Here is a 15,032-nt window from a genome sequence, read left to right on the forward strand (position 1 = left end):
AGAAAAAAGAATTGGTCGATACTATTAGAGTTGGTGTTAAATATGTTCGGAGTTTACAAGCTAGAAAACAGTTCTTTGAAGAATATATTTTGCAAGAGAGGCTTTCAAGTAAGAAAGGCTTATGCATAGATGTTTGTACAAGATAGAACTTCATATTTCTTACGTTAGAGTCGGCGTTACAGTTTGAAAGTGTCTTCACTCGCTTAAAGGCACAAGATACAAACTCTGTAAGAGAAGCTCTTACTATTGATGATTTGAAAAAGGCTGAAGTTATTTATCGTTTTTCAAAAGTCTTTTATGATGCTACAAAACTTTTCTTTTGGCATAAATATACAACTGCCAATCTATATTTTCATGAGGTTTTTAAGATTTAAGCACACTTACTTGAGATGGCAGTGCATCATGATGTATCTACTAGAAGTGCAAAATAAGATGCAAAATAAGTTTAATAAGTAATAGAAGTGCAATGTGATGCTTGCTATTGCGTTAGTCCTTGATCCTACGTAAAAGATTAAATATTTGAGTTTTATGTACCATCAAATTTTTGCCAATGATGAAGCCGAATCACAAGTTTTACATATTAAGTGAGACCTTTTGCAACTTATGATGAGTATGTATCTACTTATAGTTCAAGGTAAAGGCGTGTTATAAAGTCGGTGAGAAAATTGTCAGAGGTAGACAGTGGAACTTCTTCTAGTTGTGAGATGAGGATTTCTAATTTACAAAAAAAAAGATTTTTCAAGATGAGTGTTGAGAAGTGGGTCGGCATCAGAGTTGGAACAATATTTAGAAAAAACAAATCATCCAAATGATACTAACTTCGACATTTTGAGATTGTGGAAAATTAACAGCTCAAAATATCCTACAATTTCTCAAATGGCTCGTGATATCTTATTAATTCTGGTATCTACAGTTGCTTCAGAGTCAGCTTTCAGTACGGTAGGTAGAGTTCTTGACAAATAACAAAGTACAATGAGTCATGTGTATCCATGTCAAAAATGTCGAAGAACTCTACATATAAATATAAATAATGATTCAATGATTTTAGTATCATTATCATGTTGATAAACTTTGATTTTATTCACATCACATGTAACGTCTCGTAGCCAATCTTGAATGCAAACTAATGCTTTGCACAACCCCAGGATTCATTAAACTTCGTAGTATCATCTGGATGATTTTCTTCTTCTAAATATTGTTCAAGCTCCGATGTCGACCCAACATCATTCTTTTCAGCACTCATATTGAAAAATTATTTTTGTAAATTAGGAATCCTCCTCTCACCACTAAAACTCCCACTGTCTACCTCTGCTTATTTCTCCACTGACTGTATAACACGTCTTTGCCTTGAATTATAAGTAGATACATGTCATAAATCTCAAAGGTCTCCTACTTAATAAGTGAAACTTTTGATTCGGCTTTATTCTTAGTAAAAGTTTGACGGTACATAAAACTCAAATATTTAATCTTATACCTAGGATCAAAGACCACCGCAATAACAAGCATCACATTGCACTGCTACCAATATTTGTGAAACTTAATTTGTATTATATTAGCCATTTGGTTAGTAGAAACATCATGCATTGCCATCTCAAGCAAGTGTACTTGAATCTCAGAAACCTCATGAAAATACAAATTGATAGTTGTATATTTATGCCCAGAGAAAAGTTTTGTAGCATCATAAAAGACTTAAAAAACAACAAATAACTTCCGTCTTCTTCCAATCATCAATAATAAGGGCTTCTCTTGCAAAGTTTGCATCTCGTGCCTTTACGCGGGTGAAGGTCCTCTCGAACTGTAACACGGACATTAATATAAGAAAGGTGGAGTTCTATCTTGTACAAACATCTATGCATAAGCATTTCTTACTTGAAAGCCTCTTTTGCAAAATACATTATTTAAATAACTGTTTTCTAGCTTGTGAACTCCGAACATATTTAATATTTTCTCAAATAACATCAATTTATTCTTTTATCTCATTTAGCCCATCTTGCACTATGAGATTAATTACATGTACAGCACAACGAACATAAAAAATCGATCTTCTTGTAACATTCCTTTCCGAGAAAAAATTGGAACAAGTGTTCTAACAGCAACATTGTTGTTTGAAGCATTATCTAGGGTGATGGTACTTAATTTGCTAATGTTCCAATAGATCAAACATAATTTAATTACGTTCGCAAAAATATCTCGTCCATGTAGAGCTGGGAACCATACAAAAATTCAGAATTTTCTTATATAACTTCCAAGTATCATCAATAAAATATGCAGTATGACATAAATAACTCAAAGTCTGGTTAGATGTCTACATATCGGCAGTTAAACAAGCCTGATGACATATACCAATCAATCTTTTCATTTTAAGTTTCTCCTCTCCATATATTTTCAACAGCTCTTTTCTCACAGTTGTACGTGATATAATTTTGAGCCGAGGTTGGATAGCCATCATAAAATATCTAAAAGCATGCTTATCAACTATCTTAAATGGAAGCTCGAGCTTAATTAACATAATTGTCAACTCTCATCGAGCTCCATCCTGGTCAAACATCTAAGGAGTATGATATGCCCCCCGTCCTCAACATCATCGCCCTATGTAACCGGTTTAAAATACAATAATTTTTTGGTCTTATCTCATGTCAAATAAGGAATACATGTCTTCTCCAAATGTCTTCTAAGACTATTAGTGCATTACTAGTTGGGCATGATAAGTATTTCTTGCAATAATTGCACTTAGCCCTCAAATTTAGCCCATCGGTTGTTGTGTCCTTAATAAAATGAATACAAACATTAGAATTGGCTGGATATGTTCTTTTTCTAAATGAATGTGTTGAAGGAAAAAAACGAATCACCAGGAGTGCTAACATTATTAGTAATTTTTTCAAAAGAATTGAAGCCCTAAATAAATATGCAAAAATAACCATTTGTTAAGTTTGGAAGAAATAAAATAAAAAATAAATCTTACAAGAATGAGATAAATGCATAGTTATAATAAACAAATAAAAAGCAAATCTTACAAGAATATTATTGTTAATATCATCCATAATCATTCAATTTGGGCAGAAGCACATCTAACCCACCTAACCAAGATAAGTCGGGTGGTATATAAATCCAACGCGTAAGTTACATAATTCATATGTATCATAAATCAAATGCATGAAGTTGCATAATTCTAAAACATCTCCTAACGCGTATAATCATAAAGAAATTGTTTCGAATATGTATTTTAGAATTCAAAATTGCAAAACCAAAACCAAATGTTCTCCTACCATCTACTATTAGATGCAAGTATGGTTGATCCTAGTTCTTCTTCTCATGTTCTAAAATCTACTAACCCTATTTCTATTCGTGTATCTCTTCCTGATCTTGATCACCCTTATTTTAGCCTTTAAACCCTCGTAGGAACTTTACCCTTAATCTACCTTAAGCTACCTTAGAGTTATTTTTACAATTTGGTGTAGTTTTGGGCCCTAGATATTTATTCCCTTTAATGGACATCAATTAGACATCGTTTATTTTAATAAAGTTGAACCATTTATCTCCATCTTTTGCCTTATTCAAGTTGTTACATGCAATAACTGCTTAACATAGAATTTTTTTTCATTGTTGGTTTATCTTTTAAGGGTAATCAACATAATTCCCTACGTTGAAATTTATCATCAACTCTTGTATATCTGTTTTATGGTTTGGTCCGACTGTGAATGTGAGGATTTGGCCCCATTGAGCTTCTGAGTTCTCTAGTAATTTAATCACAAGTTTCCGGGTTTGCACCAACATCTTGTTGACGTCCTTCCAAAAGTCATTGGTTTAGATTGTTTGTATCATATTGTTGGCAAGTTGGGCATAGAGTGATATCGTTCCACCAACTTGAGGGTTAGTGTTGAGATACATGTGTTTATTGAGGTTACTCTATGTTTACTATGGTATAAGAGCAATTTTCCCTTTTTTCACTTGTTAGTGACATAATTTTAAATTCCTTATATTTATAATACATGACAGGGAGTGTGGTAGACTACAACTCTCTAATTTTATCCCATGTTTTCTCCCAAGTCTTCCCTTTCTTCTCCCACTTTCTTTTGTCTTCTTTCTCTTTCCATTCATCATCCTCAAAATTTCTACTATGTTCGAAGATTAAACACATGATACAGCTGATGAGATTTTACTTCGGCAATAATGCAATTTTCATGTTAACTATCAGAGAAACGGTGTGTATTCCACGCATCCTTGTTTTGAAGTGGAGAAAGGAGGACTATGGTATGCACGGCCATGTAAATATGAACAAAATCAGATCTTAAATGCATTCCATTTTGTTTCTAAATCATTAATGAAGGAAAGGAATAAAGGAGAAGGGAAAGAGTACAAGAGAAATTGGCGATTTGCTATTCTCACAAAGAAAAATAAACACAAAATAAAAAAATTAAGGATAATTTAAAAAGAGAACCAACCTCATTCAACTTTCGCGTTGCAGTTGTTAAAATCTTCTCCGACTCCGAAGGGAATACAACAGACCACAACTCTCTGGTCTTAAAACAGTATTCGTCGTCATCATCAAGGATGCAGTTGGTATGCAATGCATGCCCCCTAATAATGCCGTTTTCAGCTTCAACGGAATACCAATATATGTTTGGAAGGTTACGTTTCAAAAGATTTATAGAGTCAGGAGATCTTGGGTATAAATGTGCACGTTTTTCATAATCTAGAAGAAGATGAAGCCGCTGCTCTGTTGAATCAGTAAATGGCAGGGGAATAACATGCAATATTGAATGAGTAGGCCCCACAGATTTGAGTTCCTTCCCGGTGTAAGAATCAACAAACGAGAGGATACCCAGTGAATCGGGCCCACATCCACAACTACCGACTACCATAACAGATGGGTTCTCATCCATCGCATGATGATGAGGAACCTGCCATTGATATATCTTTAGAGCCGTCGGATTAAGACATGTTTCTGATCTGCGAAGTGAAGATAATAAAAGAGACCACACAACCCGTCCATCTCCCGTGTGGAGAGCCAATACTTTTCCTGCTCTAGTGAGTACTATGAGGAGCTTCCGGAAACCATTGTGATCTCGTGTCATTTTATTTTTCTCTGAGTTCTTTAACCTCATTCCTTGTATAGTTGCTATGTCTTCGGAGCTTGCAAGCATCAGAGTTCCTTTAAGTTTCAGCAGATGTCCCTTATTGAAAGAAAAAAACACAAAACAATGAGAAAAGATTGTCAGAAAAGCAAAAGATGGAGTCTCTAGTTTAATTTACTGAATACATAAAGATAAAATTAATATTGGCAATCCAATTATCAGGAAATCGCCTACAGCCAACAGCATCCTTGGTCTACTCATGTGCCTAACATACCCATGGCTTGTTAAAGTGGACAAAATATTCCATGAAATAGCAAATAAATGAATAGTTAAGATTTTCGGGGATGGGGAGAAAAGTTCTTCGCTTCCCGACAATGTGCATCCATTCAACAAAATAAAGTGAAAAATATGCAAAAATAAAATCATAGAACTTTCCTGAAATACCAATAGTATGATTAACCGTTCAAAAAAGAACATTAACTTGCAAATTTGTGAAAATATTTCCGGTGAACTCAAAAGGGAAAGCACCAACGGATTATTAGAGTATTTGTTGTTCCTTGAGAGGTACGCAGTAGAATGTTTGACCAGATGCAAACTCCAGGCCATGAAAAAGTTAGGGGTAAAAGTACCGTAAAACCCACTCGATTGAGAAACAGTAAGACTGCTGCACAGCATCACTGGTCTCAGTTTTACCCAGCCACAACCTGTTTTGAGCTCCGCATGTAACATTTGCTTCAGAAAGAGTTAAATATCACTAGGCAAGTGGCACTTTTTTTTTTTGAATGGTATAGGCAAGTGCACTTAATGACTCCCAAAATTACTGTTGTGTGCTCCTTATCAACCATCTTAGGAACTTCTAGAAGGGTACATGGGTAGTAAACCCAACCAGAAGGGATCATATCGCCATTTACCCGTATCCAACCTATGAAAATGTTCATTTCAAATCAAAGTTCTCTTGTATATTTGTAATATTCTAAGCCATTCTACCCGGACGGGGTTGGCACGTCGGGTAGCATAGTGGGTTTGCTCCCCATAGATGAGAGTTTGAGTCCCCTCGGAGTTACCCGATGCACGTGGTTTATGAGTGATTGCGTGCATCCATAGGTATTAGTCCAGCCCTAAAATGGCGTGGGGATATGCTATGTCATCAAAAAAAAATACTCCCATTCTGAAGAATCGTACCTTGAGCCATTCAAAGAGGTTATGCTCCACCTTAGCAACTGATACACCTTCCCTCTCCACAGGTAGTTCTGATGTCGTCATATCTACAACCGACGCCAGCCCATCCTCCCTACTCCACACAACCTCACCCTGTTGTATCAACAACAGTGAGTGATCCTCCATGACAAGCAAGGCCCTAAATCCATTGGACTTGTCTGTTCGCACATAATTGTTTATAAAAACCTTCTGCACAGACCCCCTTTGATTAGCCATCTTCATACTTTCCTTAAGAAGCTCACTCCTTAAGTCATCATCACTCTTTACAGTGAGAGAAATCTTGGTTTCTTCATGTTGCACCATCGCGAAAGCTTGTACTCCCTCTGACAATGAAAGGGCATTGCTAATTGCAACTGGATCATTAACTTTCTCCATTACCTCGAGCTTGTTCTCACCTCCCACTCTTATTAATGCCACACAAGAACTAATTCTTATGGCAAACATGCCCGTAAACTTTAGAGGCAAGATAGTTGCTATCCCAGAAAAATCATGGACAATATCAGAGATATACGTCTGATGAAAGCTAATCTCTCCATGTTGGAATCTTGCTGAGACAATGATTGACCTGGTGGCATCCAATGCCACTAGCATGTTATCAGAAATAAATAATGCGTCCCCAGAAAACCCACCAGGGAAGTCTTCCGAAATTTGGTTTATTATATCCCCACTTTTAGCATCAATGTGAAATGCAACGAACTGTGAGGAACCAACAAATCCTACGGCATAGATGAATTCACTGTCAAGAGGCTGAAAAACTTGCTGAATCTCTAAGCTGCAAGCATAGTAGAAACCAGATGTAAACAATAGATAACAAGACTAGAGCAACTTTCAGGAAAGCAAGAACTAAGGCCCTGTTTGGATTGCAGGAATTTTCTGGAGAAGGTTGGAAATGAAAATATTTCTAAAAATTTACTACTTTTTATACACATGAAAAAATATAACTTGAACCAACCCTATTCAATTTTTATTTAGAGGGACCTTCAAATTGTGATGATATCCCTGTAAATTAACCATAAACATGTCATTTCCATCTAAATTGTGAGGAGAAAAAAAATTCTGAGAAAATTTTTTTCCCTCAGAAAATTTTTTCTTGCAATCCAAACAAGGCCTATATGGAACTTGTTCACATTTATACTTCTGATACCAACCTGTCAATGGAAAATTCTTTCCTCCAAAGAATTTCACCATCTAAGCTTGAAACGGCATGAAGCCACCCTCTACCATAAACAAGAATTATGTTGTCCTTTTCCATTTTAATGTTTGTCTGCAAGGAAAATAATTTTGTTAACATTATATTGTCTAAAGCAATACAATGGAGCTAGCACAAAAATAAGAACTTCGGGCCAACAGAAAGGACGTTCGACAAAAGCAGCAAAAAAAAAGGTTTCACGATATATGGATATCTGAGTATACTAACCGGTACGGATAACAAAGACTTTGAAGGCATTGAACCTTGAAGGAAAGACTCCCACACCATCTGCCCGTCAGGAAGGCTCCATGCTCTTAAAATACTACCCTTCGATGAAAGCGCCACAATATCTGAAAGTAGTAAGAATTCATTTAAGCAATTAATGAGTTATCCAAATTGAAAATAAACTCGATAACAACTTAACAATCTGCAATGAAGGCGCCATTCACGAGGCAATTGAATACAGCAGAAAAGTAACCGGGGTATGAGAAGTAAAAACTGTCACCTCTCAAATTCAACGAGTATAAATTACTTGGAATCATCAGCAATATTTCACGGTAAGGGATGGTACACAAATAAGAAATAGTTCTAGTTTATAATTTACATTTTTCCCGTTTCCTTTTTTTTCTGATGAAAACTATGAGTCAGGGAAAATTAAACACTGTCAAAAAAGAAGAGACAATATGAATGTAGAGAAAATGTGTATAAAATTATAAGTTAGAAAATTTATCCTCCTTTGGATATGCTTCAAGATCACTGACGCAATTGAGGAGGGCAAAGCTTTGGTTAAGTCCTTTAACTCGGAGAACTCATGATCAGAACTCCACATAGGAGGCCACAATTTCTTTGAACCGAAGTAACTTACAACATTAGCTGCATAGCCTTCAACAAAGTTTAATCCGTTAATCCATAAAATGCATAATTGATGGGGACCATCCTAGGGCCCATATTATAATTTTTATGTGTCCTTTAGGTGTCTTTAAGTACCTGAAGTTATAGGAGGGGTACCACGGTCTTTTCCATCAATATCACTTGGTTTCTTCAATTTAAGGTGCTTCAAATAGGTTCCGCATGTTTATTACGAAAATATTAAGTGATAGGGGCATTTTATGGCATTTGAAATTAATCATTTATGTTGTTAAGTGACCACAAGAGCAGACATGGCAACATTAGAGAGTATTTGTATTTGTGAGACTTGAAATGGTTAGTTTCCATGATGGGTTTGAAGAGACATAGTTTATTTGTAGTAGGCTTAGAAAGAGTTTTTCGGTCTTTTTTGTTACTATCCATTCTTGATGATTCCAGCCCATCTGCAATGACGGAATGATCTTATTCCTGCTCTCCAACTTCACTCAAACCAAGCATAGACTGAAATTTTCTCTCTTCTTCGAGCCCATCTATAATGGCAAAATTCTCTTTTGTGGTTTTCCTAATTTTCCACCATTCTACTAGGAGACTACATACAACCAAACAACACTTTACCTGAAGTTTGTGAGGAGACTAATTGGCTTGTCTCCTCCTTGTTGAGTACTTTCACCGTACTCAACGAGCCAACTACATGCAACCAAACAGAGCCATAGAGGTTGAATGTCACTTTGTTAGGAAAAAAGTAGATGAGGATGTTATTATTGTTATCTACGTAAGAGCAAAAGATTAGCTCGTTGACATTCTCACAAAAGTCGCTCTTCGGAATTGTTTTCAAAACATTATTAGCAAGTTAAATATGTTCGACATTTACACACCGACTTAAGGGAGAGAAGTTGGCAGGTATGTACATTAGCTACATGTTTATGTATCATTAACACTTAAGTTATATGATTATACTCTTCTATTTATGTCACTTAAGTCATGAGGCATTGCTGTAATTTTATATCTTTCACTTACGCAAATAAATAGAGTACGTTCTCCTCACCTTTCCTTCTTCCTCTTTTCTTCTTTTTCTTCCTTATTCATCTCAATTAGTTTCCACAATAATAACTTAAAGAAGCCTCAAATGCAAGTTGACAATGCTTTGAGAAACATACACAAAACAAATCCAGCAGAAACTTGCAATAGCGATAAACAAACTCTATACCAAATAAAGTGGTGAAAGATCCAGAACTAACAGTCGCCATATGAAACAGAAATAGCAGATGAGGTTGCCAAATCAGCAAGTGCAGAAAAAAAATTGAACAGTGCATGGCTAAGTTATAAATGGAATATGTAGTAGCATCCAGCAGACTTTAGCATGCCCAAAAATATTCTTATACTCCTAAGGATTATAAGAATATGTGCAATAAACAAATGTAAGCTTTCCCTATAGAAGCAAAACAATCGATGTAATGTGCCTCTACAAAATATGAGAAATTGGCATTATTAATAACACTTCAGAATCAAGAAATAGATCACGAATAGGATATTTACATTTTCCGAGGGCAATATCAATTTCATCCACAGCATCTTTGTTCCCCAGGACATGTCTCCAAACTGCACTCATGCAGAACCAATTTCGGTAAGACTTAGCTTGTTAAAATCAAGACAAAAGGACAACTAAGAGTTGTTTTTGAAGTTATATGAAGAACTTGGACACTGAAACATATGCAACGAGCATCACGGCATAAATCATGTAAACAAAAAGACTAAATTAGATTTTTTTTGTCATACAAAAAAAAAAGAAGAGGAAGGCCACGTTTGGCTGCCAGGAATTGTTTTTCATGATAAAATTAGGCGTCTCCAAGTGGAGATGAGGGTGAAGTCGACTAAAAAACTGGAATCAAAATCCATGAACTAGTGGAGAAGTTGCGAAAAAACCGGGAAAGGTTGATCCGGTTTTGAGTAGATTTTTTGGTTTTCCCGTTTTTTAGCAACTTCTCCTCGCCGGAGACACTAGTTCTGGCATTTTGTTTCCGGATTTTTAGCCAACTTCACCCACATCTCCACTTGGAGACGCCCAATTTATCATGAAAAACAATTCTTGGCAACCCGTACAGGTGTGGCTCTTTGGCTTAGATCTTGGGTATGTTCCCCAGTGAAAAGAGTTCAAATCCCCCTGGGCTTGCCCGATGTGCGTGGTTTACGGGTGATTGCACGCATCCGGAGGGAATAAGTCCCGCTCTACAAAGTGGGGTGAGGGACACCCTACGTCATCCAAAACAAAAACAAAAAAACAATTCCTGGCAGCCAAACGTGCCCTAAAGTAAACAAAAAGACTAAACTAGATTTTTTTTATCATTCAAAAAAAAAAAGACTAAACAAGGAGGAAAACATACAGACGTCTCCTCTGCGGAGATCAAGACAGGCAATAGCATTCTCCTCTGTGGAGACTACCACACGCTTTCTCCCAGCCTTTTGAGTATGAAACACAGCATGTTTTACTTTGCCGATGTACTGCTGATGCCTGAAAGGAAAAGCAATGAAATAAGTTATTCTACTCAACTCAACTAAGCCTTTGTCCCAAACTAGTTGGGGTCGGCAATGAAATAATTTATTCAAATAATTTAATTTACTGATTGGGAGTTAAAGTAGACAAACAAAACCATTACTATCCCAAAAGTTAGCCTTGCTTTAAGTTTAAACATGTAAATTAGCATGGTAGCCGATCCATCTTTTTAAACATAAAATAAGCAGGAAAAAAAACCCAAAAAAAGATATCCAAGTGAGAAAATAGAATACGGTACGGAATGCTCAGAGGGTTGGAAGGCATGGATCTTGGATTCAAATAGTGAACTAGAAGAAATCCAATCCAAGAATTTCAAGAAAAACAACTTTTGAATCTTTGGGTTCAGAAAAATAGCTATATTTAGCAACTGGCCCAGAAGATTGGAAAAGATTCTACCGCTGGATCTCTTCAAAAATTTACTTTTTTTTTTAATGGTGTCTTCAAAAATTTACTATGTGGTAGGAAAGCACTAATCACAGATAATATCGAAGTTAGAGATCAACTGGATCATCGAAATGACAAATCTGGAAGATTCTTCAAATCTGCAGGATTTGACAACAGCACTAATCACAGATAATATCGAAGTTAGAGATCAACCGGATCATCGAAAAGACAAATCTGGAAGATTCTTCAAATCTGCAGATTTGACAACAGCCAGATCTAAACCTAAACAAAGATAGGATCCAGACATTGGATCATGCAGAAACTTTAGTATGAGGTGTTGGTTACGGAATAGAGGAAAACCCTTAAGTTTACACCAAATCCATCCGTTAGATTAAAGGATAGGATCTCTCTATTAGAACTAGTTGCAACATGGTAGCAGTTCCAAAATAGAAAGATACAGAAATTAAGAGCAAGAAGCAAAGAGAAGATCAAAGTGTAGAGAAGAATGAAAGAATTGAACAAAAAGAAGAGGAAGATTGAAGATAGAAGATTGAAGATGAAGAAGGGATGAATACTTAACTTAGAAATAGGATATGTTAGGGCATTACACCACTAAATGGCATCACACCAAAGAAATCAGAGACATCACACAAATGGCTAGACCTTCAATATCACACCCACATCAAACGGCAATGGAAGTCACATCCACGCACAAGCAAAGAGCATCATTTTCATATCCAGCCTTTGGGCATTACAATATATAGGAATTAAAGCCACACAAAATTGGCAAGGACTCTTTTCTACTAATGACATTCTAAAAGACATTGATTGCAAATATGAATCTAACTTAAAAGACTCCACTTACTAAGGCTCAAATTTCCAAATTAGAAACTTTGACTAACACTAAAAGTAATTAAAACATTAATAAAATTCATATTGAAGAATGTTGACGACCAAGTTAGTCCCATTGAACCTCACAAAAATGCCAAAGGGATTTTTTTTTTCGAATGCTGAAGTGCCAAAGGGAAGCAAATTCCCATGTGGACTAGTTTGATCATAATCAACTGTCCAAATAACCAAAATGCCCATCATGGCAATTTTCAAGAGAATAGAATCAAGCTCAAATACTGATAGACCCCACCTCTATCGATATCTTTCTAAAGTTTGGATGATTTCCTTTGTTGTCTTCGGTCGAGGATGGTCCCATCAAAAACAAAATATAAAAAAACTTAAAAATAAAAGATAAAAGATACGGATAACACTCATGCGGTATCTTTTTCCTTAATCTTAAATTATGTGAACTTACAGACGTAGCTTCAACTATAGTGTCACCATTGGCTCAGAACAATTCACCGGTTAGTGGCATAAGAGTCCAAACAGGAGAAGACAGTTTACTTTGTGCTGACAAAATATTTTATTAGAGCAAGGAAACTGCGGGAGTTTTGATTAAGTTGGGTTTAAGAATTACTTTTTACTATAATAAACTTCTGAGTTGGGGTTCAATTTGTGGAAAAAAAAGGAAATAATAGGTTTGGAGAAAGAGCACAAGTAGAGAATTGGGTTAGAAAAGTTATGTATAATTATTAACAGTCTTTTATATTGAAAAAATCCATTCTCCAATTTTTTACTTATGCACAACATACTATAGTTCATGCATTCTCATATTCACAATATGTTAGTCCTGTGCTTGTTTTGGCTTTCCAATGTGTATGTACATGTTGATTCTGTTCCATTCCAAATAAAATTTTCGGAAAATTTCATTCCTGAATGGAATTCGAAATAAATTTTTCAATGAAACTTTCTAGCCGATATTCTGATAAAAAAAAATCTGACCGGACATTTCCAGAATCCAAAAAAAAATGCAGTGTAGCTTGCAGTCAAGGCATCTTTTAATTGTCCTAGATTTTGACCAATTTTGTTAGATTTTTCAAATGAAACCTAGAAGAAACATCTAGAGCAATTCTTTTCTTGTAAAAACATTACCAAGCCTAGCCTAAAGAATGAGATATGTTCGAAAACGAAAGGCAGCAAAAACAGCTAGATCCTCTATGACAAAGAGTCTCATGCAGTGTGGTAACGACTAGAATCATAGTTTTAAATTTCCACTAAAACCGACATGAAAGAACTGACATTGTTCTGTTTCCATCCCCATCGAAACACATACCGAAACCAAAATGCAAAACTAAACCAAAACCATAAGTGTATTAGTAGTAATGTAGTATACTATACCAGTAAGAAAGGAAACCTAGAAGAAACATCTAGAGCAATTCTTTTCTTGTAAAAACATTACCAAGCCTAGCCTAAAGAATGAGATATGTTTGAAAGCGAAAGGCAGCAAAAGCAGCTAGATCCTCTATGACAAAGAGTCTCATGCAGTGTGGTAACGACTAGAATCATAGTTTTAAATTTCCACCGAAACCGACATGAAAGAACTGACATTGTTCTGGTTCCATCCCCATCGAAACACATACCGAAACCAAAATGCAAAACGAAACCAAAACCATAAGTGTATTAGCAGTATACTATACCAGTAAGTGTTACATAATTATATTTATATGAATTGCACGTGGAATGTGGCGCATGTATTATGTACAAATATTTATATGAATTACATGTGAAATGCAGTATGTACTGAATTATCAGAGATGTGTGACATCGCATGTCACTAGGTTTTTTTTTATGTTGGCAAAACCATTATGGGTGAGTTTCTTTACTGATGTGATGATTTTTTAATATGTATTTGAGCTTATTCTAAAACTTCCTAGAGTTTAGTCTTAAATATCCATCATTTGCATATATTGCCGTCTGTACCATAATTATACAAGATTTGCACCAAAATTTTCAACCAAAACTGATACGTTTCAGTTTTTATACCAACCGAAATCGAAACCAAAACTGAAATTTAAGACCTTTTCTACAATTGAATCCAACATTAGTTGTTGAGTTCCATCTTCTAAAGACTTGTTTAGCTTTTTAACAGAAACCATAGTGTGAAATAGGAAGGACATGGCATGGAATTTTATTGGAAAAGAGAAATGTGTTGCTCGGTGCTTGTCGTTGCCCCAGCCACCCATTTCGGTAAGCTTAATTTAGTTAGTTGTTCTAGAGGTAACTCAGGCTCTGCCGGGATCAAAGGTCTGACCAGAAATGACTACGACTCAGTTATTAAAGACTTCTCTGGTCCTATTGGTTTCGTTGATTGTAATGAAACAGAAATCAGGGCTCTCTTTGAAAGGTTGCAGGTCTGCACGGTGAATTCAGTTAACACCCTCTAGATCAAAGGTGAGGCACCAGATGTTATTGCTTTGGCATCAAGTAAAAGACCCGGAACATGGACTTGTCAATTTCGTTAATCAAATTAAGGATCTGAGTAGGAACTTTACCTTTATTTTTTTGACATCCAAAGAAGTGCTAACAATATAGTGGACGAGCAAAATTCCATTTAAAATAAAAAACATTATCGTGGATGAGCAAGCCAGGGAACCATGGATAAATAAGCTTTAATTGTTGGCAATTTGCTTATTCTATTGTAGCCTGGATGGATAGTAACTGTTTCTCTTCGTTTGTAACTTTTATTCTAGGTTGAGATCATTTCGATCCCTTTTTGTCTTCTCGTTTTCTCCTTTCTAATAAATCTTTTTTTAATGAATTCCGTTCTTATAAATATCTCATTATCTTTCAAACAAAAGGCATAAAAACAGCAACAACCATGTTGCTCATATAGAAAGGGAAATAAATATCTAGATCA

At 35.6% G+C, this 15,032-nt stretch overlaps 1 protein-coding gene across 1 annotated transcript in view; it reads right to left on the reverse strand.

Annotated features, from left to right (window-relative positions):
- LOC143846345 (catalytics) overlaps positions 1–15,032 on the reverse strand; it is a 36,237-nt gene that overhangs the window by 13,648 nt on the left and 7,557 nt on the right. The window contains exons 2-7 of the mRNA XM_077354776.1: positions 10,731–10,858; positions 9,886–9,948; positions 7,711–7,832; positions 7,442–7,557; positions 6,258–7,065; positions 4,443–5,174 (exon numbers count right to left, since the gene is read on the reverse strand). Of these exons, the coding sequence (XP_077210891.1) occupies positions 4,443–5,174; positions 6,258–7,065; positions 7,442–7,557; positions 7,711–7,832; positions 9,886–9,948; positions 10,731–10,858 (1,969 nt within the window). The remainder of the gene's footprint in view (positions 1–4,442; positions 5,175–6,257; positions 7,066–7,441; positions 7,558–7,710; positions 7,833–9,885; positions 9,949–10,730; positions 10,859–15,032) is intronic.

This window comes from Tasmannia lanceolata, unplaced genomic scaffold (assembly GCF_043159265.1).
Source record: "Tasmannia lanceolata isolate RefF3 unplaced genomic scaffold, GAP_Taslan_0.1 ptg000015l, whole genome shotgun sequence".
In the NCBI taxonomy this organism is placed as follows: Eukaryota; Viridiplantae; Streptophyta; class Magnoliopsida; order Canellales; family Winteraceae; genus Tasmannia; species Tasmannia lanceolata.